This window comes from Tyto alba, unplaced genomic scaffold (genome assembly GCF_018691265.1).
Source record: "Tyto alba isolate M040663 unplaced genomic scaffold, T.alba_DEE_v4.0 Super-Scaffold_38, whole genome shotgun sequence".
Taxonomy (NCBI): Eukaryota; Metazoa; Chordata; class Aves; order Strigiformes; family Tytonidae; genus Tyto; species Tyto alba.
In genome coordinates this window covers 17,720,477-17,746,033 of record NW_024881313.1, presented here as the reverse complement: position 1 = coordinate 17,746,033, position 25,557 = coordinate 17,720,477, and the positions used below count along the sequence as shown (strand labels likewise).

The window sequence follows — 25,557 nt, the reverse complement described above, 5'->3', positions numbered from 1 at the left end:
GTGGAGAACTGTCTCCTGTGAGAGGGGTACCACACTGGAGCAGGGGGAAGTTGTTCCAGAAGGTCCCCGCACTGAAGATGGAAGAAGCGGCATCACTGACTGCACCCCCCCATTCCCTGCCCACTGCTGCTGAGGGGAAGAGGTAGAGATATTGGGAGCAAAGCTGAGCCCAGGAAGAAGGGAGGGGTGGGAGGAAGGTGTTCTCACAATGTGGTAATGCTTCTCACTGTCCTACTCTGTTAAGTGTTGTTAGTGTTTGTAATAAATCTGTGGGGTTTTTTCCTTCCCCTAACAAGTCTGCCTTTTGCCCTTGATCATAATGGGTGATTTGCCCTTCCCGGTCCTATCTTGAGCCTGGCTTATTTTTCCCTTCTCATCGCTGGGAGAGAAGGGAGGAGTGAGTGACTGTGTGGTGCTCAGTTGCTCTCTGAGCACAAACCACGACAAATAGGACAACTAATGTTGTAATAATATGTTCCAGGTTTCTGTAAGAGTTTGTTGCCATAGATGAACATACTTAACAGGTGAATGTTTCTAGAAAAACTGTCACTGGTTCCAGTGGGGCAGGAGTTCACTTTTAATTGTGAACCTGAGGAATTAGCTGTAGTTATGGACCACTAGGATGGACTGAGAAGTTAGAGGTTGGGTGGATGGATTAGAGGAACTGAGGGTGGATGAATATGTAGTTCATGCAGTTAAAATAAAAAGATCTGCATATATTGCCAGGAGTTGATTTACAGCTTTGAAATCTTCTTTATGTCTGAAGATAACATATACTGTAAAGCTACACCAAGACATTTCTGTTATATGTTAGGAACCTCATTGTATGCTTTTATACCTGAATTGTCTTGCTGGGATGTTGATCTCGCTCACTGTCATGAGGAAGACCACTTGTAAAAATCACATCAATATTAGGGTATGTTCATACTGTCGGGTTCACTTGGGTTCTTCTGCATTGGAAAACATCTCATGTTAAACTAGCTCAAGTGAGAATAACCAGACTGTGAAACTATTCAAGATGTGTGTCTACACACCCTCTGTTCTTGTTTGATTGCTAAAGTAATATTTCTAGAGGTTCAGTGCCAGAAGATTCTTTGCACTGCCTGAATTTTTTCATGTCTGGAGGCATGTGGAAGGCGGTCTTTGTTCTTTCTGAGCACAGTAAGGGGATTGTGGAAAACATTTTAGGACTGGGTCCCTTGAGAGGATCTAGCCTGTATCCACACTGAGGAATGGTCATGTTAGGAACAATACTTGAATTACAATTTAAATAAAATTCACACTGTAGACAAGGTTTTAAGGGTATGTCTATACTGTACTCTCTAATGCTGCAAAGAAGCATACGAATTAGCTCAACCATTAATAGTAATAGGACTGCATTAACTTGGTTCTCTGCTGCCTGATTTTCAGATTATATTTATGTCAGAACTAGTGACTTTAGAGCTAGGCTGGGTATTTCAATTTGACACTACATTGTGCAATGAGGACTATCTCTACAAAGAATAATTAAAAAATGTTTACAGACTTTTTTTGGGGGGGGGGAATAAGCACCAAGTAATCTTTATTAATGATAAAAAACTATGTAAATTGAGAGGATAGATGAACTGAAAAGCATTTCATTTTTCTAATCATATTTTAGTGACAGCTGACCTGCTTCTCCATTTCCTTGCATCTTGGAAAGTCACTAATACTTCTGCAAAGAAAGCATAATGCTCTAAAAAGTTGTATTTTACTACACTGGGCTCAGCTAAAGATTACTTTATGAGATCTAAGGTAGTGAAGGATTGGATCCAGATGAAACTACTAATAGTTAAGGCTCATATTTCTACATGACTGGCTATGAAAGGGAAAAAGGTGCAGCACCTCCAGAGACTTGGGGGAATTTTCAGTGAGGGTTATAATTAATATCTGATCGTTCCATTTGACAACTCTTAATCTCATTTTCTCAGGCTTGCGCCCTACAGATTGTTTATAAATTAGATTGGTGGTCATAGTTACTATTCCCCCGAGTTTGCAAAGTGAAGTGAGCCTAAAATGACTTCTACTTTTCACAGCAGGGTCAATTGAGCACATCATCCTTCTCAGCAGGATAAAATGAGTACTGTGCAGTCTACTCTGGGGCAAATAATTTCCCTTTCATACAATCTTAGTAAATGAACTGTGGAAGACTGTAAATTTAAGGAGGAAAGTACTGTCCCTCAGTCTACAGTGAAGCTCTTACACAGTTTCAGCTTGTGCTGAAGGTCCTCTGCAGGTGACACAGACTGTCCAGTCAGTCCACATAGCTGCAGCACAGGAACACACATCTCCATTTTATGCATGTGGCATAAGTCTTCTGTACCCTCTCCCTCACCTTGTAATAGGTCATCAGCTTCACAGAGCAAAGGATTTTCCGTATGTTGCCACAACAGAAAAGGAATGAAGACCTCTATGCAAGTCGTTGGAGTGAGATGTAAATTCTCTTTCTGTTCTGAGAAACAACAGCTGCATCACAGGGAAGCAAAGTTTTGAAAAGTTCATTGCATTTCCAGAGAAAAAAGGTGCTTGTCTTCACTTCCAGAGCTGCATATTCAGTGCAGTCTGAAAGTCAAGCAGCAGACCAAAATTCAAAGTGAATTTAATACTTTTATCTTTAAGAGGATTGCACAGGAGTTATTTCAGAAAGAACCTGTAGTTAACAACACATATAAATTATATGCTGACAAGAATAAATTTCAAGTCATTCACACAACTGTGACTTGTAGGAGGAAATCATCATAAAAGCTCATTTTGGCCATCAAATTAACAGTGGATAATCTTTTACAGTATGGTAATCCCTCTAAAGCCACTCTCCAATGTAAATTCTTCAGAAAAGTCCTCCACAGGTCTCTTGTGGGCACTGTATTGCTCCCAGGCCCCACTGCCTGATCTGTACTGATTCATGGGACTGTTTCAATCTGTGAACCACAACACCCTTTGGCAAGGAGTCCCACAGATCCACCACATGATGCAAAAAGCCAAGTCCTTTTATTTAGTTTGTACCTGGGTTTTACCAGCTTAGTTTGACTCCTACCCCACAGTTTTTACACTGCAAAACACTGTATTAGGGTTAAGATAAGAATGTTTTTAGTATGTTACTTTCAGCTTTGGTTATTTTGAGATGCATTTTGTTTTCTTTATAACTTTATATATTTATTAATGAAATACATAACAGTAGGTTTGACGATTTGTATAGCTGTACACACACATATAATCAAATTTTATATTGTACGTGAAACATTGTATACTAAGACTGTACAACGCTATTTTATATATACAGCCGAAAAAATGATATTTGTCATGACATTTTTATCTATACAGTTCTGTGGCCTGTGTGAGATTCTCTATTTACATTAGGTTCATAGGAAGATAGCTCTTGAGAGGCTAAAATTAGAATGAGCTTCACTTATCAGTTGCATTCACTAAATACCTGAAAACAGGCTTTTACTGGATTAAATGAAAAAATCTGAAATAATTCTTATCTAAAGTAATCTACTTCGAATAAATTAATGATCTTCAGGTGACTACCATGGCCATGTGATTTATTGATTTATTTTTATCGATTTAGTAAGTAGCAGAGCAGAGACAATACTTGTGACCTGATGATAAGAAGCTGAGTGTGCCCAGGCGGGTTCGCGGTACATCGCGCCTGTCTCTTGCAGAAGGGGAAAAGAACAACCTGTTTCAGCTATTTAGGGATGGAAGAATTTCATACCTGCGATTCTATGTAAATCATTTAGGTCGCAAATGACACCCGCCACACACCGAAATTCACGAACTTTCGCCAGGGAACGATCAAGACGAGCCCGGTCGCGGCTGGGGGGGTGGGTGGTGGTGGTGGTGCGGGCGCCCCGGGCAGCTGCTCGCAGCCCTCGCCGCGCTCCCGGCCGAATCTGCGCTTCCAGCCGGCAGCGGGAACCGGAGCAGCGATGTCTCCCCTTAGCCCGGCGCTGCGGGGGGTCAGTGCCGGCTGACGGCCGCGGGAGGGTGTCCCCCGCCCCGCAGCCCGGAGAGTGGGCAGCGGCCGCAGACCCTGCCGGGGGGCCGCCGGCGGGACAGCGCGGGGGGGGGGAGAAGGATAGGTGATGGGATGTGGGGGAGAAGCGGAAGCGCAGCCAGAGGCAGGCGGGGAAGGGACGTTACCTCCCCGCCACCGAAGGCGGGAAAGTTGGGCGAAGAGGAGAAGGGCGTCCAGCGCGCCCCGCCGCCATCCTCCCTGCCCCCGGCCGCGGCCCACTCCCCTCCCTGCAGCGGCGAGGGACAACATTCACCCCATCCCGGCCAGCTGCCGCCCCCGCTCCGGCCTTACCCCTCCTCCGCCCCCCTCGCCCCACGCACCGCCTTCCCCCCACCCACCCCCCCCCCCCCCGGCGGAGGTGAGGCGAGGCGCGGCGCCGACTGCAGCGGCGGCACGGGAGGACGGGGGCGGCGAGGGCTCTCCGCGGCGGCCGGCTGCATCCAGCACCCAGCCCAACCCGGCCCGGCGGAGGGAAGAGCCATGGGGAGCAGCCGGCGGTCGAGCTGCCGCGGAGAAACTCCCCTCCGGATGTCGGCTGCCGGTGGCCTGGTCTGAGGAGGAGGAGGGAGGGAGGGAAGTGGCCGTAGTCGCGGCGGACTGTGCAAGTTGCGCTCTGCCCTTCTTCTTCCCGGGCCGTCTCCTACCCCCGGAGCAGCATGCGGACTGGCCTCCGCGCTCCCTCGGCTGTGCTCTGGCTGCTGCCGCCTTCAGTGCATCCTGCTGCTGGCAGCGCTCACCCGGGCGCTGGATGAGACGGGAGGGGGGAGATCGCTGCCGCGGTTCCGCCCGCTCCTTCATGCGGGCTTCTGCTCCGGCGGGGGTAGCACCGCCGCTGCCGCCGCCGAGCCGGCCTGCCTTCCCCGCCGCCGCCCGCGGGGCTGGGGCGCTCCCCTCGCCCGCCCGCCCGCCCGGGGGGCCCGCATGGCGTGCTACCTGGTCATCAGCTCCCGGCACCTCAGCAACGGGCACTACCGCGGCATCAAAGGCGTCTTCAGGGGACCGCTCTGCAAGAAGGGCGCTCGCTCGCCGGTAACTGCCACCTCCTCGCTCCCTCCCTCACTTGCTCCCCGCACGGTAGGAGCGGTGCGGGCGGGAGGGTGGGTGGGTGGGTGGGCGCGGGGCCGTGGGTTGCCCACGCAGCGGGGCTGCCGGCGCGGCGCGGCCCGCGGGGGGCGGCGTTGGCCCGCCGGGCGCACGGTGCGTGGGCGCCGGCTCGGTTCCGCTCCGCGGGGCGGCCGGCGTGGGCGCTGCGTCGCCGGGCGGCTCGGAAAAGTTTCTCAGCTGCGTGGGGCCGAAGGGATAGGGCTGGGGAGGCGATGCCGGCCCTCTGTGGTGGGGCAGAGGGGTTGCCCCTCGGTTGCGGTTCTCCGTGGACCGCGTCTCGGGCTCATGCCGGCGGAAAGGTTAATTTCTGACGCTCGGCAGGGAAGTTGGAGGCTGCTGGAGGGGAAGGCGCGGTGTCGGCTCCAGGTGTCGCGATTTAGTACCTTGTTCAAGGTTTTGACGCTGCGGAGGAGGGGGAGCGATCGACCTTCTCTTTTCGGCTACACAAAAGAGAACTTGCGCGTTTGGCTGCGGCGTGTTGTGAACTACCTGTCGAGACCGACATCTAGGCTGAACACGCGTGAACTTTGGGGAGGTTCTGCGGGAACCAGAGACCCGTCGAGATACCGTAGACGGTCTCTGTGAGTCGCTAAAGGCGTTTTGTAGGGGCGAACAGGTGTCGGGCTGCGGGCGGGGGGCCGGGGGGGGGGCCGCCGGGCGAAGGGCTGCGGCGTTGCAGCCTCTCCCCCGCCTGCCGGTGGTGGTAGCAGTACTGTAAAACGTTTCGGTAACGCGACTGAACTTTCCCTGGCAGTGTGCAGGATCTCAATCTGTGAACTACGGAGGGGTACGGACCGGCCACCCTCCGTACTGGACTTGAGGAGGCGCCTTGACACCCCCCCCCCCCCCCCATTCTGATGGGTCTCCCTCCGGCTTCGGCAGTGCTGCCCCATAGCACACCTGCACTCCCAAAACCTTTTGGAAACGGCTTGTGATTTAGGTTTATTGACTTTCAGTGACGGGAAGTGACAGATATTTCATTATACTTCCAAAATCCCTTCGGTGTCCTACGCCAGCACTCTGATACAGCCCCTGCAGGTTCTCCCCTTGCGCCGCTGTACCCACCGTGCGCAGTAGAACACACCTGTGCCCTAGGTAGGTATTGTCAGTCAGACGGTGGCTGAGCTGTGTTTGTGTTCTCTGACCCGTGGAGATGATCCACCCTTGTGTGTGGAACCTCCCGAAATGCAGGAGACAGTAACTGAGACTGCTGTCTGTCCTGGATTTGTGTGAGTGGCAGGGCTTTTTGGGTAGCAGGGGATCATAGGGATAAATTAGATCTGTGAGGTCTTTTTATCTCTATAAAGTGGGAAGAAGCTTCATTGTAAGTACTTCGTATTTAGTAGAACTTCAACAAGTGATGTTCAAGTCAAGGAGTATCAGATGATACTGCCCTCCAAATAGTGTTATATTCCAAATACTTCACTTTCCAACTTATTTCCCTTTCTTTCTAGCTACTTAGTGAGTATGCACACCACTCCTTTCAGTCTAAATACTTAATGAAATAAATGTAATTGTCCGACTCCATTAACAAATCATAATTTTTAATATACTTCTGCCACCAGCTGGGAGTAAATTTTGTTTAAATGCAAATATCTGAGAAAAAGACCAACAAATAATTGTATTGATGTTTCTTATTGCTTAAAGGTGTGTTTTGCCTTTTTTTTTTTTTTTTTCCCCAAAGATTTTGCTTTAAATTGAGGCATCTTTGCCTGAAGCCAACTATCTAGGGCTTTTAGTGGAAAAGGGAAAAAAATTACAAAGTTGAAAATAACCTCAGGTCTCTTTCACTACATATAAATTTTCTTTTATGTGAGCTTTCGTGAGTTTGAAACAAGTAGCAAGAGCACTTTGTATTACTTTTTGCTAAGATAGATATAGAATCTCTTGGTTTTGAGATTCACGTGACCAGGAGTTGGGATGCTTTACATAGTTGGGGACTACTTCTATAGAAGGGGCTGAATTTGAGCAATCCTTAGCTTTCATTCTTAATTCTTGAGGGGAAACTTTCACCACATTTGCTCATGGGAATAAAGGCACATGATAATGTTTTATTAATTCTGGGTAATTGTAGTTCTAGAACTCTTCTATGTGCTTTATATTTAGCATTTACTAGTGTTTCTTATCTGCTGTTTTCATATGGAAGTACAGATTTTAGGAGAAAAATAAGGGATGCTTAGTTGGCAAAGTAAATAATAGTTTACTATTAAGTATTGAAAACAGTGATTCTCTAGCATAATCTGCATGTGCCTAGGAATTTACAGCTTTCCAGACCATATCCTTCTTGCTCATCAGTGTGCATGAAGCTGGGAACAGCGAACAGCAAACAACACCACCTGGTTACATTTTTGCATTAGGGATGCAGGAGTCCTGGATATTGAGATTTCATACTGACTGTGGTAGTAAAATTATTTTAAGCATGAAAAAACCCCCACATGATGCAAACAAACCCTCCAACTCTTTGCATGTTCAATAAGCTATGAGTTAAACTTGGGACAACTTCTTATACCGAAGGAGGAAGTTTTAAGCAAGTGGCATTTATTTGTATTCCCTGTGCTGTGCTTGTGCTTTTATTTAATACCTCCTGATTACAACTTTGAAAGATACAGGTTATGTCTTGCTGTCATTTTTAAAATGCTGAACTTGGAAGCACCCTTGAAGATTTGATTTTATAGTTTTTACCATTAAATAGTCTTATATTTGTACACTATGATCTGTCTTATGCATGAGTCTCTATAGTCTTTAATGGATAACATGTACCTTTCTATATTTAAAGTGTTGTGTATTAACAGACCATGAAATGTCAGTAGACTTAAGGCTATGCTTTAAGAAATGAGAACAGTGGTGAATATTTTAAATACCTTTATCAAATTTCATGGCTATATGAACAAGGATTTTTCAGTCTGGATGTTTCTGTAGTATTTAGTTAGCATACTTTGTTGTTATTGTGTCAGAAACAATTCTGGTCCTTCTTCCTGGTATGCAGAGAGACCTTTAGCTGTGGCAGTAGTAAAAAGAACAAGATATGGAGGACTGTAAAGGTAATGCACTTTGTCTGTGCATGTGAATGTGTGGTGACTGTCATAAAATCTTATAAAACTTCTACCTTTCCATTGCCCGCTTTCACATGTTGGTAAAGGGATAGCAACGGTTGTGCTGAAACTGGGGTCTGAAGTTAGTGGTAATGAATTCAGAAAGAGTGGAATTAGAAGTCATCGCTAGTGAATCATGTATCAATGGAGTTGTGACTTGCATGGGTAAAGGAATGCTGAGTTTGAGCATGGTGCCAACATTACTGAGGATAATGGACAGTAAGCAGAAGAAGGAAGCTGATTATTTTAGAGACCTGATTCTGTGCTTTAAGATTTTATATTTTATCCGAAAAGTTATGTTCATGAACATATTATGACCAAGTTTTCTGCCTCTCAAAGTTTCTATTTAATGAAATGCATTATGATACAGAGATAATGCATATACTTCAGACTGATGATATTGTCTACAGGATTTTTGAGTCCTGAATAGATTACATTGATCAGTGTACTGGTTTCAGTTTTTGCAGTCATGATAGATGTGCTGTTATGTTCACCTGCAGCCAAATCTGCTCGGAGGTTTGCTGCCACACCTCCCAGGCCTAGCAAAGCTGACACTGAAAAGGACTCGGCAGTGAAACTTTCAAAGAAAATCTTCCAGGATACAGCAGAAAATGGTCCTAGGAATTCAGCAGATGGCCCCCTTGCTTCTGAATCATTTCTGAGCCAAAGATGTTATTAGGGGGCATGGTTCTGCTTGTGCCTTTTTAAGGTGAGATATAAACAAAGTCTCGTTTACTACTTGGTATTTAAAGATCCCTTTGTATTTTGAAGGAAATAGAAGGCTCAGAAGACCCATTGCCTTAGCCAATTTCTGACTTGGCTAATTATTCTTCTTCTGTTGCTCCCTGCAGCTTCAGCTGAATACAGTATTTTTCACATACTTCTCTAAGCTGTTTTCTAATAAGGCTGTCAAGCAGCTGCTCTGTTGCACTCAGCGCTTGCCTAATTTCATTGGGGTATGAGGGGTGGGAAATGCTTTTCTGTTACACAGAGCTACCTTTTAAAAAGCTCAGCTCTTGCCCTATGTCCAGAGACTCGAGTAGTTCTAAATAAGTACATCTCAGGTACTTGGGAATAATGACTGTTTAGTTGATACCGAGCCACAGACATGCTGTTCCAGCACTAAAGCAAGTGTAACCGGGACTGAGTAGCGCCTTGTTACTCTCTGTAGCAGGTAACAACACTGGGCACTTGGAAACTTAGAAAATTTAAGCATGTTTGAGGACTGAAGGACCATAAATAGAGAACAGGAGGGCCATGGCATGAGCAGCTCTATCTGTTTGCCTGAGCCTAATGGGGAAATGCTAGTACAACCGAGTCTGCCACAAAGAATGACAGTTTTTGTGTTTGTCACCAGTAGAGAGATGTGTGCCAAGCACAGTTGTGAGAAAGAAATTTGAAGGCTAGATGTGGTGAATGTGTATCATGTGAAATGTAGTCTAGGTGGCAGCAGGTTAAAAGGAGGATCCACCATATATCTGGGTGATTAGCTGGAAGACCAGATAACTTTGGTCATAAGCAAGTCATTCCTCAGCACTGTGGCTGCACCCTCAGCAGCAGTGAAAGTGGAGGGGAAGGGTATGCTGTAGGCATTGCCAGAGAAAATGCATGAGAAGTAAAATTCCAATCAAGGAATACAGTAGAAATGGACCAATAATGAACCAGCAGTTCCAATAAACAATCTGGTTTGGGTGGTTTCTATGAAGGAAAAGAGGGGGGGGGAAACCCAACTGTACTAACAAAATAATGTAGAAAGAAAAAAGAGGGAGAAATAGCAAAGAAAATGGAAAGTGGTACTTTCACTCTTCTGTGCCAAAAGTCTCTGGCAGCTGTCTGCAGCAGAAGTGGCCACCAGCCAGGGGGGATCCTGCACGCTCTGCTGAAAGCGGGGAGCTGGCTTACCCGGAATCTGCCGTGCTCAGCCTGTGGGAAAGCACTCCTGCTTCACTCGTCCTCATCTCGCTGATTACCGGCACTTCATGTCTCAGAGTGGGCTGAGTGTGTTTCCTACCAACCCTAATGCCTCCACCGTGCTGGAGAATATGAACATTCATGCAGCCCACACTCAACCTTACGGTGACTTTACTTCCTGGTTTTGTGGTTCCTACTACTGTGCTTTCAGTTCATTTCTGCAACACGTGAGAGACGGAAAGAACTTTCAGAAAATATCAATGTGTTTTTAGCCAAATGCAGCCTTGCTGCTCATGCCTTGTATTAAACCTGGTTTTGTTGTATGTATCACTTCTGAGCATATTTTGTTTCTAATTCAGTCAGTGGATAGCACTTTGTATACAGCATTGCAATTAAATTTAATCATCTTCAACCAATTTCTGCTGGGGCCATTTCCTTCATCCACAATTAGCAGTAATGTTAAACAGGTGCTTTATGTTTGACAGCGCCTTTCCAGCATTCTAATATTTTTATTGGTCCCTCAATTAACTTCTTAAAACCAGATCAATTCTCTCTTATTTTGCATGTGGCAATGCTTTTTTGTCCATTACTCCCAGAGTTATTGCTGTTACATCAATTTGCATTCTTGCTTTCAGTTCATACGCATTTTATTTACCCAGAGTGTACCAGTTTAGTTTTGTGCTGTTTTTTTGGTTTTGTTTTTGTTGTTGTTGCTGTTGTTTGTTTGTTTTTTAATTCTGCATGTGTACAAGTTTGAAAATGGATGTAGAGACCTACTGTTTGTGAAATAGGTGCTCCCTCAGGTAGTGGGTTGAGTTGTTAACCAGGCTTTAAGCATTAGAGTCTGTTCCTCTGCCTCTTCCTCCCCGGCTTTCTGGACTCCTGCCCACACGGGATGTCCATGGCGAGCACTCGCCTGCCTGTGGTGGGGGTGATGCTCCAGCTTCTTCCTCTGGCTAAATGAATGTTTTGCTTTGACCACTTAATGACTAAATAAAGTGAGTAACTTTTTTTATGCAAATACTTTGATTTGCAATTAGATTCCTTGCGTAAAAACTGTGATCAAAAGAATCTCATAATCTGAATCTAAATATTCCCTGCCAAAAAGGATCTGCAAGAGCTCCCTGGAAAAGGTCTCTAAATGGAGAAGGAAAAGAAAGCTTTTAAAGACTGGCTAGAGTGTAGGGATTTTTTTCCTGATTGGGTTTCCTTGTTGGGCTGTTATAGTGTTTGGCTACAAGGCTTGGTGCTCTTTTGGTTTGTTGTTTTTTTTCTCTGTCTTTTTTTTTTTTTTTGGCATTTAATACCAAGAACCTTTGTTAAGTCTTTTTATTACATCTCAACTGATTATTTTAGAAGACTGAAGTCATCATTACCTGCAAATGTAATTTTTCTCACTTGTATTAGGAAATCTGTGGGGTCTGTTAAGAAGAGTGTGGAAGAATATTCCCCTGGGAAAATGTTGACTTTTCTGTGGAAAAAAAATAGATGTTCTAGATGTTTTTATCTGCCTGCTGAAATACTGTTATGTTTAAATGCCACTGTAGTACACTGTGAGAGATTTAGTTTTACTGCTTTATGTGTCTATCTGCCTGTACAAGCCTGGCTTCTCATATGGACATATCTTCCATGATGCCCTCAAGGTCTTCACTCTGGAAGACAGCACATCACATTTGTTACAACACACAGCAGAAGCTGTAATCCTTTTAGAGCTCAAGATTTAGGATCTTACTGTGAAAGTGTTTTACACCTTTAACAGTAAAAAGAACTAATAATCATGGATCAGTGATAATTTATTTAAAAGGTCAAGTTAAGTTTATTACAGGGTCAGGTCAATGTCAAAGAGAAGTACAGGTGCATACACGGGCCTGAAGGAACCAAAATTCCCAATATAGCATGTAGTACCACTGAAATCCAGTTTGTCTCTGCAAGGAATTAAGAGGTCTTCACTCAGGACAAACAGGCATTTTGCAAATATATGTGCATGCAGAAGTCCATGCATGCAAACATTTTTGAATAACAACGAGAAGATCCTTTAAAAGAGCTTTTCAGCATTCACACCAGCAGTCGCAAACACTGTTTTTTCAAGATTCAAGCAGCTCTGCTGCTAGCTTTTGAACCTTCAACACTCTGAATGAATAGTATTAAAATAACTTGATTTATGATGATAATCTGCCCAGGTGATACCAGAGGCGGCTCCTGTAATATTAGAGCTAGATATCCAGAGTTCACTCCTGCATTTCTGTATTTTATGTGGGCACATATCACTGCTTGTCTTGGACAATCAACTACTGCGCATGGATAACAAGATTTGTCATGGGGTACGTACACATGCTTGAAAATGCTGTTCACTGCTCAGAACGTATTGTTCTGTACCCAGTCATAAGACACTTTAATGACAGCTTTTGGGTTTTGTGTGTTTTTTTTTTTTTTTTTTTTTTTACACTAGACTAAATTTATGTGCATACTGGGTAAGATGTAAACATCATCATCAAAATTTTGTCCCAGTTTCATAGTTATGCATAATGATAATTGGCAAGCTGGTTCAAGTAAAGAAATAGAACTATTACTGGAAGATTACATGCATCTCTGAAACAATTCATACATTAATCAACTCTAGTTGATATCAATTTTTCAATTGATGTTTTCCCTGGAACACATTCTAAAACAGATTTAGTGCATTTATGTCAACAGAAATATTCTATCTATATTCTGCTCAGACTGAACTGGAGAGATGTATTTGATGTTGTTGAGAAAATTCTCAGTTGTAATCGGCTGTAAATCTGCAGCCTGCATTTCCAACTTAGATTGTAACATGTTAGGAAAGCTTGTGAAACTAGACTGGAAAGTGTAAGGACAGAACTTCCTAAAATATACCCTTTGATAGCAAAATATTCAGTAGATAGGATTTTGGGGTTAAAATTACAAATCTGTATGAATACTATGATCAGAGGGTCTGCTAGAAATGCAAACTCTATAGTTATTAAGCTGTTCAATGTATTTTTTTATTTTCAAAGAAAATGTTTCATATTCAGATTTTTAAAATTCTAATTTTGGTTGTTTTTTCTGGGTTTCAGAAGTCAGAATTCCAAATTATTTGTCGATAATAATCTTATTTTTTCTGTGCTAAATATTGCATATTCTTTGGAAGTATGACTTTCTGTGAGGTGTGAAAATCTCTGACCACTTATTTTTTTTCTTCTTTTTTTTTTTTTTTGGAGGGTGGGGATTTTAAGAAGGAGCAAAAGGTGTATATTCACATCACCTTATGTTAGAGACTGGAAAACTGAGTTCCGATCTTAATATTTTGAGCCTGTTCTTAAGCCCTTGTCTGTGATTACAAGTAGCTTCTGGTGATGCATTCCAGGTTGACAGGGAAAGAATCTGAAGTGATCCTTGCATCGGTTGCTTAGTGAATATCATGGTCCAAATGCTGGGTAGGGCGGTTCATCAGTGGACTGGATAATAATAAGTAATTCTCTGTGTGGGAAGGGCACTGCTTACTTCCAGATGCTGCTCTGACTGCTCCGCTGTGCTGGAAGGCATTACAGCGTAGGAACAGAATATCTGGGGGGGCCACAGCCTGCATGGCCATGGGTCTGTGCCAGACAGCAGCCCGAGAGGTGTACCCATCATCTCAACACAGGGAGCAGCTGCCTGGTCTGATGAGCACCAGATCAGAAATTGTCACATAGCTACTGAGAACTTGTTTAGAAAATAAAATTAAAAAGCACAGTCATGTAGGTCCCCATAGAGCAAAAGACAAAAGCTCACGACGTGATGTGTGTGCAAGCAGTTTGTGTGTACCAAATGAAAAATACACATCCCGTGAATGTCACTGAATACATATGCAGCCTCTCCTAGCTATCTGAATGCTTATCTGCAGTCCTTATAAAGCTGTACTACTACTCTTCCTTGATGGAAGTCTGAGGTTATTACATTGTATGCATCTACATGGATGGACGCTAGCATTTCCCTTCTTCAGTGTTTCAGTATGCTCCTACCACACTTTAAAGATAGCAAAACCTATCTGAAAAAATAGTTTAGTGAGCCAAATAAAGAAAAGTTCATCTGGTGCTATATACAAAGATCTCAAATATTCTTTGGAATGCTAAATATATCCTTGGCTATTCAGTGTGGCGAAGAGGCAATGTAAGAAAGGCTGAGCAGTATTGGAGACAGTGACTTACAAAATAAACAGCACTTTAAAAAAGTTCTGTTTCTGGGAGTGATAAATTTTTGTGGTTGCTAATAATCAATAGAAAAATTACAGATGTGTGCTCTTTGGTGCAGATGTTATATTTGTATCTCATAAAACAAAAATTACACTGAAATAAGTGTTGAATATGTGAACATGCTGGTTTTATATTTTGTTCATTTCTTCTGCTGAAAACCTGTTTATCACTGTAGTGTATTGTATACTATGTGGAACAGGAGTTTTTTATTGGGTATATACTGTACAATATATGTGGTTTATTGCTTAGCATTATAATAAGCGTATTTTAGAAGTTAAACTTCAAAAAATACAGATGCAACATTGTGGTTATTTATCTCAGAAGTTAACCCTCCCCTCAACATAAACAAAAAATGGTCTTTAAATTTTTTCCCTAGAGGACATGTCTTATTTGAAAATGATAACACTTGGTGGAGAAAGATATGCCTTTCATTATGGCTACGTTAATAAATCTGTGCACCACAGGTTTAGCACTCTCTTCTTATTGGGGAACTGGTTTTCATTCTGTAAAGGTTTATTTTTTTTAAAAAAATTAGTATTGACAGAATTGGGCTTTTTATTATATAAAACAGATGTGATGGCTGAAGTAGAGGGTTATATCTGTATGCCATGTTATGATTTCTAATGGGGAAAGGAAAACAAAGCAAATAGATTTGGGTTGGTTTTTTAGTTTTCATTTATTTTTTGACAGCTGACTACTAGTCTGGGTATTTATTCATAATATTATTTCTTTGTCTTAAAGAAACACTGACTTAATAGGTGATTGAATTTTGTGTCTGTGGGTTGTGGGATCAACCTTTAAATGTTTATGTTGGTTTGCCTACATGACAACTTTCATCAGTAGAGATGATTATAAATAGCAGATTGGAAGAAGTTAAAAAGTTTGTTTCCTGAAAGGGGTTTAAGCAAGTTTATGGAATGACTTAACAGAGCCTCTGTGATCTTCACAGTCAGTAAAACAAAAGGCAGAGAAACATGCTTAAAATCCACAGCAAAAATGTTTTGTTTCCACTGTCTATTCTTAAAGACTCACTCTTGAAGCTATAGGAAATGAGAAATATTCCAGTAGAAAAATAGTTTTCAAAGGTTTTCTGTTTAAATCTTGAGTTTATCTGTAAATAAAGACCTTGAATGCCTTTTCCCTCTACCCAAATATGGTTACTTATACCAAGCTTTTGTCAAAATATGCCTAATTGCAGTAATATTGTCTTCCTGATGCTCTGACTAGCATTATGATTTTAAGAAGTATGTGGCATACATATTTTTAGAAACTGTTTTTGCTACTGTGATTTATCATTGTACCAAGCAATATTGGAACCTTGGATGATTCAAAAAAAACCCAGAAACCCTCCAACATCCCAAACCACGCCAAACCATGCTCCCAAACATAACAAAATAATCAGAGTGAGGAGGTGAGATATCCATGGATGGAATGAATCGCTGGCAGCCTTTCTTTGTATGTCCGCTCAGGTAAAGTTCAGATCTTGACCTTCCACTTGCCTGGGAGTTGTTAGAGAAATCCTAATTGGCTTCCTGACTGCCTGTTAAGAATAAGAACTGATTAAGTAAATGTAGCACTTCACACTGAAGAGTTTTAAATACATAAAGCATTGTGATCTGTCTCCTTACAATAAAAGGTATGGCTGCTCATGTTATATGTTATAAAAGAAACTCTATTCTTTTCTGTCATTATTATGTACTTAGCTATGTTTATACTTCTAACCTCTGTCTAATAAGGATGGTGACTGTAGGCATTAGATGTTAGACAGACTTAGAAAGATTGATGCTTTTGATTACAGCATACTATAGGATAAATTGTAAGGTTCAAATCTCTTACAGAGTTAAAAAGGATATGTGGTATCTGAAGAAACATAGAGGTGTCAATTTTCTACTTGATGGTACTAATATATTTTGATAAGATCTGCATATTAAGAATGAGCCCTCAAGTACGGTGATTTAGTACCGCAATTGTACACTGTACTTCACAGTGAGTGGAACAAACAATAAAAACGTGAATCCTTGGCTCTGCTCTGAAGGACGGTGAACAAAGACATGTAGGCATTACAGCTGCCAGGCGTGGAGAGGACTTGGTTTTCAGAAGGGCCTGGAAAAAGAAAAGGAAGGGGGATAGTAAATGTGAACAGGGAGGTTAATTGCAAAGTAAATGAGTTTGCTACAGAAAGCGCTGAGGCTCAGAACCTCAAAGGCTGTGTATATATTAGTAAACAACACCAGGGAATGTGCCAGACACTGGAGCTTAATCAGCTAAACTATGAAATTATGAGCATTGTTTCTAGCACGCTTGTGGTGTGGACTAAGTAGCATTGTCCCAGATATTTACTGGGGAGGGTTTGGGAATGAGGATAGGGCAGGGACAGTTGCCAGCATGTGGTTTTCATTCCAAGAAGGTTTAACAGCACTGACAAGGGCTGCTCAGTAAAGGAAGGTAGAAGGCTCTCTTTTTTTTTTTTTTTTTTTTAATCAGGCTTTGAAGTCTCTCCCCTCTGTGGGCTAGAGGATTGCTGCTGCTTGGGTTCTGCTGCCCTGCATGGCTGGTCCTGAATGCTGATGTGCATGGACCATCCCTGACTCCGACTGAAATCTGGCCCAAACAACTATCATCATTGTTGTGTATACCTGGAGTAACTCCATGCAATCAGGAATTCTCAGAACGTTACGTCCTCAACCTACTTTTGGCTCTTTTGCTCCTCTTTGTCTTACTTGTAGTCACCAGGTACCTTCTGTTTCTCTTTTTCAGGCAGCAGCCTTCACTCTCTCTGGGCATATTTGCTCCATCTAACTGTTCCTTGATCTTCTCTGTTTCTTGGTATTGAACATTGCTCAGGTTCTATATGCATTGGAGTCATCCCACGGTTGTTAGTTAAGTCTGTGCAATGTATTTACCTAGGTTTTTTAGTTTCAGGCCATCTTTCCTCTGAGATAACAACAGGAAATACTGAGGAAAGCTTGTGTAAAGCATAGCCGCCCATGGAAAGAAACAAACTCAAAGACATGCCAGAATGGGGCAGCAGAAGTTTTTTGAGGGCATTAGAGTATTAAATGTATCTTGGGACTTGGGATTGCTCAGCAATGATGTTTAAAGGCTGTTGGCACAAAAGTACTCTCTAAAGAGAAATTGCTCTAAAATTATGGTTTACATATCTGTAAATATTATGGTCTCCATCAACACAGGCCTCCGAGGTACTGATGAGTGATTACATGCAGTGCCAGGTGGGGGACCTCCTATGGATTCTCCCTGAAATTATAAGCTTTCTGTATGTCTGAGCTGGTGTAGGACTGCTGTCTGCTTTGTACTCCCTCTTCAGCTACAGTTTCTAAAAGTAGCTGTTAAGGCCCAGTAAGACTTCATAATTTACTGCTGACTGTAACTTCTGTGTAGAATAAAATTGATGTTTAGGCAATAGTGGGAGCCTGCAGAGTTGGTTTTGGACCCCAGGCACTGCCAGTGGGATTGTGAAGCTGTGTCTGTCCTGCGAAGGGAGGAGCAGTGGAGCCTTGAGGGTACGTGACAGATGCTCACAGTTCTTGCCCATGCAGCGAGGCTCTTTCTCTAACCTTGAAACGAGGTAGCCTTTTCCAAATCATCTATTGGGACCACTGCCCATCCTCTGTTGTTCCCCAAACTATAACTGGGCATTGAGAGAATGGTGGGTGCTGTAAATCAAAATTGTGCTGGGGAGCATTGTGAAAACAAAACAGTGTTGACAGTTGTGTGCTAGTGCTTGAGCTCGTGTCCTGGCTCTGTTTAATTACTGGAATGAGTGTAGCCAGGGCTCCATCTCCTTTAAGGGCATGCAGAAGATAGGACTGTATCTTGGAGCGTGTTAGGACATCTGAAGATTGAAGGGTAGTAGCTGGGTCTCCTGGCAGCACTCGGGTGGGTGGAGCACATGGAGTGGCTAGATTTCCTCACAAATACGATTACAAATCTGTTTTATGCTCTTGACGTGAGGAGTCCTGGTAAATGTGATATGTATACACAGACTGAATAAGAGAAAGATCAACCTCACCGCATGGGTAATGATCTTCAAAGGTAAAGAGCAAGTGAGGGGATATTGGTGAATCAGAATGAGCTTCTTGTAGTGCTTTCTGTAGTTCTTTCAAGCATCTTTAAAATTCACGGGGAGCAGAAATGCCCAGTGACTATCTCTTCAGGGCAAGATTTTTGGCTTGTGTAAATCAATGTATTTAATTGATTGCATTTTGCAAGGCTGATTTATGCCAGCATGGATCTGGTATTCAGATTTTATTTAGATTTTATTTAGTAAATAATCTGGCTAAAATTAGGGAATGCTAGTTGCTAGGACCTCCAGGGTTGAGACATTGCTGTGATTAAGTTGCAGAGTTTTGATTAGAAGGGAAATGCAACTATGCCCCAAAAATGAAACCTTGTATTTTTCTGCTGGACACTATACAGTGACTGTCTTTTGCATACTACTGAAACAGAAACAATGCTGGTTAATTACAAACTGTGCTGCTATAGTATATACATTCATACAGTAAGCATAACACCTTTCTTGCTATGGAGCTGCTCTTTGATTTGCATACTTCTCTGAGAGCACGCAGTTGGACTCAGAACTTGCTTCTACATTCCTTATCTTCACTGCAGATAAATGTTCATTAAGAAGGACAATTCACTGTGGGATAGTGTTGCACTATATATTTTAGATGCTCATCATAGTAACATCAATGCCACTTGCTTTCAGGATCTACGTTTCTGGTTGGAATAAATCAGATCTAAGTAAAAGACATAGATAAAGCACTTTTTATCTTTCCCGGAGAGAAAAGTCTGCACAGAAGTCAGTTACAACTTTTGCTGGATTAGAAATGCAGAGCAGTGTGCTTTTGGAATGTGAATTAGTGATCAGATTTAGTATCCTGATATTAATTAATAATAATCACTATCCTAGTATTAATATATGAATATTAAGCTAATATCCTGTTCTCTGCTGTTACAATTTTTCTGCATAAATGAGTGAGTGACTGGGCTAGTTAACACCAGCTGTTGACAAAATGAAGTGATTCTTTTCCTATGGAAGACAAGTGTCATTTTCAGGTTACTTTTGGAATCTAATGCACAATATTTTATTAACAATATGAGCTGGATTTTCTGGGTTTGTATGTTTAGCTGCCCTGTTAGGGATCTCTGTTTGTTTCTTTTCCTCTTAGGTTACAGTGTTGCCACACTGGTAATTTCCTCCAACATAATATGTACCAGAAACGTGCCAACAGTCATTATCTGTAAGGCTGCTCCAGGAGGAACCTGCCCTTTAATGACTTCAGTGGGACCCTGCCCTTGGATGAAATAGGAGGGCTGACATTTATTTCCACATTAGATATTCTCTCTTTGCAAGAGCAGGGAGTTACTCTGCTGTTTTGGTTCTGCAGGTGAGTGCATACCAGAGATGCTGTGAGGAGCTGGGTGACTGCAAGACACTGCATGTTGGGAAACTTTTTAGCTTGGTGCTTTGCTGGACAAAAGGGATTTACCTTTGGGTAGTCTTACTCCTTCGTGTTGTTGATGCCACCATTAGGCAAGTGAGAGATGGAGGCATCTTTCTTTATTATCTGGAGCTAGTAAATATTTCCATTGTGATACTAAGCAATGATCTGATTAGTCTGGAAAATTACTACTAGAAAATTTAGTCTGGAAAAAATGACATCTATGGGATTCCCAGAGGCTGCTTCAGTTTTTCTAACTAGGATGGAGGTATATGATAAGTCTATGCTGGCCCTTCTCTTGGTGTGTCTGCTAGCAGTGCTACGCTATGTGATCTGTGGTACCTACTAGTCCCTGCTCTCAGTCTCTGTGCAAAAGTTCAGGAGGAAACTTGCAAGAGAACATGGAAGATGGAGCTGTGAAGGGCTGGCTTGTTCATCCTGCCTTTCTGAGAGGTGCTTGAAGTTCATCATGATTCAGCAGGCTTGGGGTGATGTGGAGAGCTGCCTCAGGAAGGTGAGAGGGACAGAAAAAATGGGAAGCCAAAAGTGGGAAAATACACGTTTTTTCCCATTGTTTTAGTTTTCATACTGATAGCATGATAGAGGAAAGGTATTCATCCATGGCCAAAGGTCTGCAATGTAGATCTAAAAGAATTGACACAAAGAAGTAAAAGCTTTGGAAATCAGAATTTTGGCAATTGTGTGTGAGGATATTTTTGCTCTCTGTGGCTGGTTAATGAACTAGTCTGCAACTGCATCTGGAGATGGAGTCAGCTCTCTCACTGTGATATCTAGCATACTGACACTGGTTTAATCCCAGCCCCAAAACAATTGAAACACTGATACAGGTTACATAGGATTTTACTTAATTTATGTCTGCTTAGTCTGGATGTATGTATGGGTTACAGGCAATGTAATGGATTCAGTATGCAGATAAGAGAACTGTCTCCCTTGCATGACTGTAATTCCAGTGTTTTTTTTAGTGTGTGTAAACTAGAAACTGTTGCTCTGTTAGCACACTGAGAGTATTTATCACAAACTAAGAGTCTGAGAAAATGCTGCTTTTGTCAGGAAAAAATGCAGAGTTCTCCTCTTCAGGTATGGTGCTGGGAATGATTTTGCGTAGAGGAAGGAATGAATCAATAGCTTTTTCAGTTGCAGGAGCACAACTTTTCATGGTAGGTATCCCTAGGAAGCGTAGTTCCTAGGTAGGCATGTGCAGTAATTTATGTCCAAGCCATTTGTTAATATCGGCAAAGTGTCACAGGTGCTCTGAGTGCTTATGGCAGGCTGGGGAGAGGAATGCAGCAGCGGGTCGCTGCTTCATCCCCACACCGAGAGCTGGCATTTGTACACAGCGAGAGGTTGGAAAGGTACATTATTTTCCTCTAACTAGTACAGGAATTAATCTGTGCTTCTCAGAGTAGTTTCAAGGAGTTTGACTGAGCTCAGCTTTCATGATTTTCAACAAAATCTCTTGTAAAAATGTTTATAGAAAATCCTGTCTCCCATGCAATTACTCTGCCATATGCAGTGGCACATTTTACTCATTCTTTGAACATTTTATACTCCCAGGGGGATTTAAGAGTAAATACTACCACGGAGTACGAAATTAACATATCAAATTAATTTTGTGTTATACACAGGGTGATGGATAATATCAATTTGGGGCTTGATCCTGCATATGCTGAAATTGAGAAGATTTCTTGGTGTTATTTTGGTTTAAGATTGGCACATAAAGGTCTTGATTTTTTTCTAGTTGTATTAAAAAAGCATGTTATTAAATATAGACATAATATATTAACAAAAAACAATAACAAATGAAGAATACATTAGGTTATTCTATAAGGAATATAATACAAAACTTTTACCAACATTTTGGTATTCATGAAAAATAAATTTACAATCCTGTAGTTATTTTCTGAAGCAGAAAGTCAGTCAGATTTTTCAGATCATTATATCATCTGTGTTAGAAAGTGATAATTTGGAATTACTGAGTTTCTAGCAAGTTTGAGTTGGCAGCAAACAAGGTTAACATAAGTGGTCATATAGCTGAGTTAATTTTAAATGATCTTTAAGGTTGAGATGTTAAGGTTGAAATGCCTCTAAAGCAAGCTAAACACCTCTTGTGTTTGGAATGTGATCTGATGTATAATTAGGTTTCTTCTACAAAAAGGTTAGAAGTTGTATTTCAGTGTTCAGAATCAACAGTGGAAATGTGTCTTTTTAAAGTTTAGAAATGTATAAAACTTTATATAAACTGATTTTAAAGATTTATATGCATGTAATGATCTGGGCATGGAAGATACTGGATCTTAAACAAAGAAAGTTTTGGATTATGCTGAATATTGTAAGGGATGTGAGTTCATGCTCCGGGTGTTGGGGCTGTTAAAGAATGTGGATTTGAGCACTTAGTATCATTATATATTAAATATGTAGAGAAATTTGTTAGGGTGGAGGACTGTGTGTAAGACATAATACCCAACACTACCCATTATAGCACTTTTGAAGGCTGTCATACTTTTGTTTTGTCATTTTTCAAAACTGAACAGTCTTAACACATTGCAGAGGCTGGTTAATTAATTTACTTAGAGTTTTTCTGACAAATAATTGACAGTTTCTCCTTCTATTTCACAACTAGGTTTGTTGTGTTTTTTTTTGTTTTGTTTTGTTGTTTTTTTTTTTTTGTTTTTTTTTTTCCCTCTCAAAAGAAGAAAGGATCAAAATAATGGCAGTGTTAGATGGCTCAAAATCTGGGCCAGCATCTTTTGGCTGTTTTGGAATACAGTGTTGCTGTGTTCTTTCTTGAAGGGAAAACAATGTCTTTTTCACATGCACAATGACTTCCCATGCTAAGTCAGCTTGAATTAAAGTCACTGAATGTTCTATGGCACAAAGAGCTTTGAACTTAAATTTGATTTTAGCCTTCATCACCACAGCCTGAGGACAGGAGGAGGAACATGTAGTGTTTTCACAGAATATTGGAAGTCTTGCGGACATCTGACTGCCTCCCTTTCCTTCTGTTTTATGCATTAATTTTGTAAAAATACATTCAGCAAGCCTGGGAAAGGGAAGGACAGAAGAAAAGGAAGGTAGTGATGAATGCTGTATGAAGGAATGTTTCTCTTGCTTCCATTATGTCTCCCTGGTTGTTCCTGGAAAGCTATGATGTGCTTTGCTCTTACTGCTGTATGATGGCTTAGTGCAGAGTGTACACACACGGTGAGTGAGTAAATGGAGAAAGGCAAAGAGCAGAAGGTGAGGAGAGGAAGGTACAGGGAGGCAAGGACAACTGTGGCCCCTTCCTCCAAGAAGCTCCCTGTGCAGACAGGGCTGCATGATGCAGAGCAGCAGCAGTAGTTGCGAAGCTCCTCTGTTAATCTTGAGGGGAAGTGGTGCAAGTGAGGCAAATTGAGGGGGTAGTTTGCTTCCCCCTTAGGAACTGGTTGGAGAAAGGTAAGGGATGGTCCTTGAGGTCAGTGGAGATTAATCCATATGTACATGTAGATCGTTTACATGATCCAGTTTCTTATCCACAAGATGTAAGTATTGCTGCCATCTTTACAAGGTATATAGCTAGGGAAAGTACACTTTCACTAAAGCTGGAGAAGATGGGTTCTAGTATTCTCCTAATAAAATGTGGTACTGTTATTAGAGAGGGAACGATTGTGTGTGGGGAAATGAATGTGTAAGTTAAAAATGTATATTACATTTCTATAAATTAATTTTATGTTAATATTAACAAGACTAATAATTTCTCACACTAACATATGAGAACAGTGTCAGTAATTTTTTCCTGGGTCCAGTGGCAGCACATCTATATACTTCACTTGACGCATCTTGGCTCTGAAAATTTTAATGAGATTTCTTCCTTTTCCAATCTGTGAATCTCTCTGTGCACCTAAATGTCTATCTGGTACCTGACTTTAGAAAAATAATAATACATTGACCTTGTTAACAAAGGAGAAAATTCTAGTAGAAGTTAGGCAGTAGTCATCTGCACCAAGCTCAGGATTTTCTAAAAATGGCAGGCCACTGATAACTTTATGTATTATTCAAAATAATTAGTGTGAGCAGTTGGTCTCACACCAGCTGCTTTGAGTTTACAAGGTGAGGTGCAGCCCCAGGCTGGGGCCACACTGCCTCCCGCAACATGGGCCTGTGCTCCAGCTCAGAAATCAGTTGCAGGTGGCCTTGCTTGTATGGGTGCGGTTAACTGTGAGCATCTCTGGGCAGCTTGCTGGCTGAGATAGTATGGGGGGGTGGCGTTGATTGTTCCTGACCATATAGACATATTTTTATGTTATTAAAAAAACCCAAATAATCCACTGTCTCTTAATCGATGAGCAAAACGGGAAGGAATTAGATTGTGGAGTGTTTGTGTGAGAATAAATGAGTAAATTGCATTAAGGAGACTCCCTCTAATCAGATGTACTTTTCAAGAAACAGTGCTAATAAGCAGAAGTAAGAATAACAAAATCTGAGTGTTGGTTTCTAGGACCACAAAGAATACAGATAATTTTATTTACAGTTTCTAGTTTTGTAAAATCTACTTTTTTTTTTTTTTTTTGGTGAAAGGATATACTTTATTTTTTACTGTTTTGGTGAAGAAATAATAAGGAGAATAAATATTAATGGGTAAATGGATTATTCAGGTAATGTTGCATGACAGCTATCCTGAAAATAAGGTATGGGTATACTTGCTAGAGTGGTGCCCTTAGTTCTGTCATTTATAGTAATAGGAAAGGTAACAAAAACTACTTGTTGAAGACAGCTCACAAAAGTGCAAAGTGAGAACAAACAGGTGACCCATTGGGAAGAAGAATTCCTGGTGGTTAGAGATGACAGAGGAGGTCTTATGTGTGCTACCTATTGTGGCTGTATGCCTGCCTGCTGGATAACTTTAGCAATTCAATTAACTGATATGAGCCTGTGTTTCATCATCTATAAAAGGTAGATAATACCTACCTCATAGTATCTTAATAATTGATTTTTGCAAAGTGCTTTGTGATTCTCAGATGGAAGGCGCTATACAAGTGTCAAGCATTATTATTATTGCTACTACTAGTAGGAACAGCACTTGGCATTTTTACTGCTCTTGCCTGTTCACAATGCTTTAACATTAAGTAATGCATTCCAGCAATGCCTATATGAAGTAGGTACCTGTGTAGTTTTAGAGATGAAGAAATTCAGCAATCGTCTAGCTTTTCCATTTTCATGGTGGTTGTAAGATTAAAAAAAAAAAAAAAAAAAAGTTGAAAAAAAAATCCCAAAGTACAAACATCTGTGTGATGATTAGAGCACTTGGGGGAGGTTGTAGATTAGGTTTGGAGTTTGGTCACAGTTAGGACACAGAACATGATGCTCAAAATTTCTGGACAAGTTTTTTTATCACCGAACTCTGTAAAAGACTTCCTCCTCTAGCTGTGTTTCTGAAAGCAAAAGCCTAATGATATTGCTGTGTGTTTATCACGCTCTGACCAAGCCTGTTCTTTCAGGCACTTCCAAGCAATTGTGCCTGGTTTTGACAAATCTGGGGAGCTTGGCTGAGAGGTCAGTGCTGGCTAACAGGGAGTCTGGGCATGTTCAGAACTCTTGGTGCTCCTCTTAGACCATCTTTCCTTTCAAACACAGTTTTGGTATCTCCAGCCTTAGATTGATCGGAGGTTTTGGGTTGTATTTTGGTTTAAAGGCTTAAAATCTCTTAAATTCTGTTT

At 41.7% G+C, this 25,557-nt stretch overlaps 1 protein-coding gene across 1 annotated transcript in view; it reads left to right on the top strand.

Annotated features, from left to right (window-relative positions):
* The first annotated feature begins 4,390 nt into the window (after positions 1-4,390).
* The window catches only part of ZNF804B (zinc finger protein 804B), a 240,872-nt gene continuing 219,705 nt past the window's right edge, over positions 4,391-25,557 (top strand). Inside the window, exon 1 of the mRNA XM_042802083.1 lies at positions 4,391-5,110. Coding sequence (XP_042658017.1) covers positions 4,958-5,110 — 153 coding nt within the window. The 5' untranslated portion in view covers positions 4,391-4,957. The remainder of the gene's footprint in view (positions 5,111-25,557) is intronic.